The sequence below is a fragment of the Tupaia chinensis genome, unplaced genomic scaffold, assembly GCF_000334495.1.
Source record: "Tupaia chinensis unplaced genomic scaffold, TupChi_1.0 Scaffold000226_1, whole genome shotgun sequence".
Lineage (NCBI taxonomy): Eukaryota > Metazoa > Chordata > Mammalia > Scandentia > Tupaiidae > Tupaia > Tupaia belangeri.
The window spans coordinates 6,058,410-6,062,554 of NW_006159701.1; the positions used below are offsets into that span (position 1 = coordinate 6,058,410).

General features: G+C 60.8%; 1 protein-coding gene across 1 annotated transcript in view; it reads left to right on the top strand.

Annotated features, from left to right (window-relative positions):
* Positions 1 to 4,145, top strand: part of SMTN (smoothelin) — a 29,647-nt gene that overhangs the window by 3,657 nt on the left and 21,845 nt on the right. Inside the window, exons 3-6 of the mRNA XM_014587637.2 lie at positions 2,617 to 2,765; positions 3,126 to 3,219; positions 3,312 to 3,390; positions 3,469 to 3,566. Of these exons, the coding sequence (XP_014443123.1) occupies positions 2,617 to 2,765; positions 3,126 to 3,219; positions 3,312 to 3,390; positions 3,469 to 3,566 (420 nt within the window). The remainder of the gene's footprint in view (positions 1 to 2,616; positions 2,766 to 3,125; positions 3,220 to 3,311; positions 3,391 to 3,468; positions 3,567 to 4,145) is intronic.

The window sequence follows — 4,145 nt, forward strand, 5'->3', positions numbered from 1 at the left end:
CGCTGTTTCCGGCCCTGGCTCCGGCACATTCCTGGGGAATGGGGGCACCGGGAGGTGCCCACGCCGCGGGCCCCGGTGCCACGTGCCGGGACGCCCTCCGCCTCGGTCGCGGGTTCGAGTTCGGGCTCCGACACGCACTCGCTGGGGGCCTCGGGAAGCTGCCTGTGAACCCCGGTTTCCCCTTCGTAGACACGGACTTGAGGCAGGCGGTGGCGGGGGGCTTCCTGTCTGGCTCCCCCCGTGGGCGCCTAGAGCGAGGCGGGCGGGAGAGCCGTGGGCGGTGGTTCCGGAGTCCGCAGGCCTTCGGCGCCCTCTGGCGAGGCCTCGCTCCACTGCCGGCGGGTCCCCGTGGGCAACTGGCGCGAGCTGGGACTGAGCTAAAGCCTGTAGAGCCCCCCTCCGTTGTGCTGGAGGGGAGACTGAGGCCCAGAGAGACGTGGGGCCGGGTCGATGCCCCCCGCAGCAAGGACAGAAAGTGACCCCAGGCCTGGCCCCCCGGGAGGAGGAAGCACCCTCTTTCCTCCCAAGAGAATTTTGCTGGGCAGTTTCGGAAACTGCCCCATCCTCTTCCCTTTCCCCTTCCCCCTGGTGGACAATGGCGCTTTGTACTTCCTTCGCTCCCTCGCACGTCCCCCTCCACACACATGGCTGGGCCCAGGGCAGGGACGCTGGGTCATGCCAGAGGGTGGTGGGCGGTAATGAGGTCGTCCATTCCTCAGCCCCGCACCACGCATTTGGGGCCATCAGAGGGAGAGACTCCCATTTTCCAGAAGAGGACAAGCCTCCTGGGGTTGCAGAGCCCCCCCATCCCCCCCCAAAAAAAAAAAAAGAAAGAAAAAGCTATCAGTTTGTTTTGTTTTGGGAAACAAGGACCCCCTCTCTGAGGCTGGAGCATTGGGAATCAGAACCCAGAAAACAGAGAAGCAGTCAGTCATTGCACCTCTGGGCCTCTTTGCCTTCCACACAGGAGGGGCTGGGCCCACTGTCCCCTAAGGTCCCCTATCTCCTTGTGTACCACAGGGGCTCTAGGCTAAGGCAAGGCTAGGAGGGTGGGGAGGTGAGCCTGGTTCTCACCCTGGTTGGTATAATGCCCCCCCTTAGGGCTCAAAGCATCTCTAGTCCAGGCTAGAGGAGTCCCCAACACACAGTGCCAGGGTCCTCAAGGCCCCCTCCATGACAGACAGACGCCAGCAGCAGATCTGTCTTCAGTCTAGGGCAGGCCCTGGAGTCAGAGTGGGTTGAAATCCTGGCTTGGGTTGTTCATGAGCAGATCACTTCTGCTCTCTGAACCTGTTTCCTCACCTGTCAAATTGGAATAAGAAAGGGTCTGACTGACAGATCTAGGTGTCCTGTCCTTCCCATTTTCCCTTCCCTCTCTCTCCCTTCTCCCAATTAGCTAGAATCAAGCAGGGCGGTTGGCTTATTGCACTTGCAGCTGTGCAGGGGGGACCCCGAGTCTGCTCCCATCCCCATCGCTGCCCGGAGGTAGGGCTTTTGTCCCATCTGACAAATGAGAAAACCCAGACACAGATTCAGGGATGTGTGCCCATCTACCCAGCCAGGACCGGACTGGGGCTGGGACCAGCTGGAGATTCTGGCCTGAGTTTCAGGTACCCTCCCATAGCTCCTCATGAATGTGGAGCATGGAGGACTGGGGCCTAGGCTCTCCCCACTCTGCTCAGACTAGGACAAGCTGGCTTGTGACTGAGTTGGTGAGGCCACACTCCCGGCTGAAACCTATCTGTGCCCTATGCCACTTTGTCCCTGCTATTTGCCTCCCCACTGAGCAGGAAGGAAAGATGGGGGGGCTAAAAAGGACGGAATAGAGGACTCCTTGACCCTACAGCTAGAATGATTCTGGGGGTGCAAATGGAGGAAATTCCCCTGCTTTTACCTGTTCTCACCTGCCTCAGACCTACAATGGAGGGTTATCTTTGCTAATACTCCTCCTGGGGGACTCCAGACCAGTCCTCCTCCTTGAGCCGCAGAGGATTCTGGGAGGGCATCTCTACCAGGTGGAGGTGCATGGGAGGCAATAGGATTGGCAGACTTAGCCCAGGGAAGGTACCTTTTCCGGACCTGGTTAGACCAGTTTCCCCCAATTTCCCAGAAGCTGAGGGGCTGAGAAGCTGGGTCAGAGCACCTCTTCCCCATAGATTCCTTTTCTGGGACCCTGGGTAGCCCTTAGTGCCAGCTGCCTTATCTGTCTGGAGGTTGACCCACACTGTTAGCCCGTGGGGTGGCCCCCCTCATGTAATGACTCTCTGGGATCTTGGGAGTTTGATGAAGGGCTCTAAGGGGCAGGGGTTGCAGGAAGGAGGGTCTGGCCACTTGGCATCTGACGTGGATGGCCGGTTGTTAGCTGCCCGCTCATGGTGGATGCTCTGTGAACCACAGTGCACAGTGGATTCCCTGGGAGCCCTGGCACAGTGAGGGTCCCCTCACTATGGGTCTCCCCTGAGACCCTGGGTGGGCGAGCAGGCACGTGAACGGCTTGGGGCAGAGGAGTGAGGACAGGCCACTCTTTGTGCTCCAGGCAGAGCCGTGGGCAGCTGGTACCAGCTCTCCGCCCCGGCAACCAAACTGACCTGCCCCTCACTCCCTCCTGCCCCACAGCTGGAGGTCACCTCGGATCTGGCAGAGCGGCGGCGCATCCGTTCAGCCATCCGGGAGCTGCAGCGGCAGGAGCTGGAGCGCGAGGAGGAGGCCCTGGCATCCAAGCGCTTCCGTGCGGAGCGGCAGGACAACAAGGAGAACTGGTTGCAGTGAGTGGTGGGGGGTTGGACATGAGGAAAGGAGGGCGAGTGGGTGCCAGGGCTCCGCTCTGTGTGAGCACAGGTGTGTCTGCTGACCCTCTGTGTACAAGTGGCAGTCTGTGCACACCTCTGGACGGGGTGTTGGGAAGCATAGACCATGTGCTGACCATGACGTCTTGCTCATGCCAGTGTGGACGGCACATCTGAGCAAGTGTTAGTGCCTGTGTCCGCAGGCGCTCATGCATCAGTGTGCAGTTAGAAGGTGTGCACAGCCCTGTGCCCTCTGCCAAGGTCCCTGCCCAACCCTTAGCCCACATCCTCCACACCCTGGCCACGCAGGGGTGGTTACAGTTGTGTTGTCTCCTGCAGTGCTCAGCAGAGGGAGGCCGAGCAGCGGGCTGCTCTGGCGCGGCTGGCAGGACAGCTGGAGTCCATGAGTGATGTGGAGGAGTTGACTGTGCTGGTGAGGCCCAGGCCAGGGCGGGGTGGGTGAGCCGGGCAGGTGAACACCTGGACTCCACAGCCCAGCGCCACCCACGGCCTGTCTACCTGCAGCTGCGAAGTGCCGGCGAGTACGAGGAACGCAAGCTGATCAGAGCTGCCATCCGCCGCGTGCGAGCTAAGGAGATTGAGGGTACGTGTCCTGTCCGGCCTCCCCCCGCCCTGATCTGTGCCCAGGCAGCATCTCCCAGCCACTCACCCTCTCTTCCAGCTGCCACCATGGCTGGGAGGTTGTACAGCGGGCGTCCCAACAGCGGCTCAAGGGAGGACAGCAAGGGTCGAGCAGCCCACAGGCTGGAACGGCATGAGGTAAGGAACATGGGCAGCCTGGGAGGGCGACCCAGTGCCCTGTGTCTGCTAGACTGGCATTTGACTGTGGGGGAGGGCCTGCCAGGGTCGGAGGACACTGGCCCGGGGAACTGCTGGCTATATGCCCCCACACTAGACTTTGTCTCTATTCAGGCTCTCCCTTCAACCAGCCTGGCTACACCACTCCTGGCTCCTGTCCCTTTCATGTTACCATACAGGCCCTTCTGGGTCTCCACTCCTGCTGCCCACCCCTCCAGCCCCCTTACACACACACACACACACACACACACACACACACCCATCCAGCCTACACTCAGCAGCAGAGGGATCTCCCGGAAATGCAAATCTGGCCCTGGCACCTCCCCTGCTTAAACCCATCCTGACACTGCCCATCACCTTGCAAAGAGCCAACATCCTTACCTGGCTTTCCAGGGTCTGTGAGTCAGGCTCCAGCTAACTGGTGGAGCACTGTGCATAGACTCCTCTCTGTTCTCCAGGGAGTGTGGGTGGGAGGTCAGGCCATGCAGTACCCCTAGGTGGCCAGCAGAGGCCGCTGGGTCCCTGGTCCTGGAGGATTCT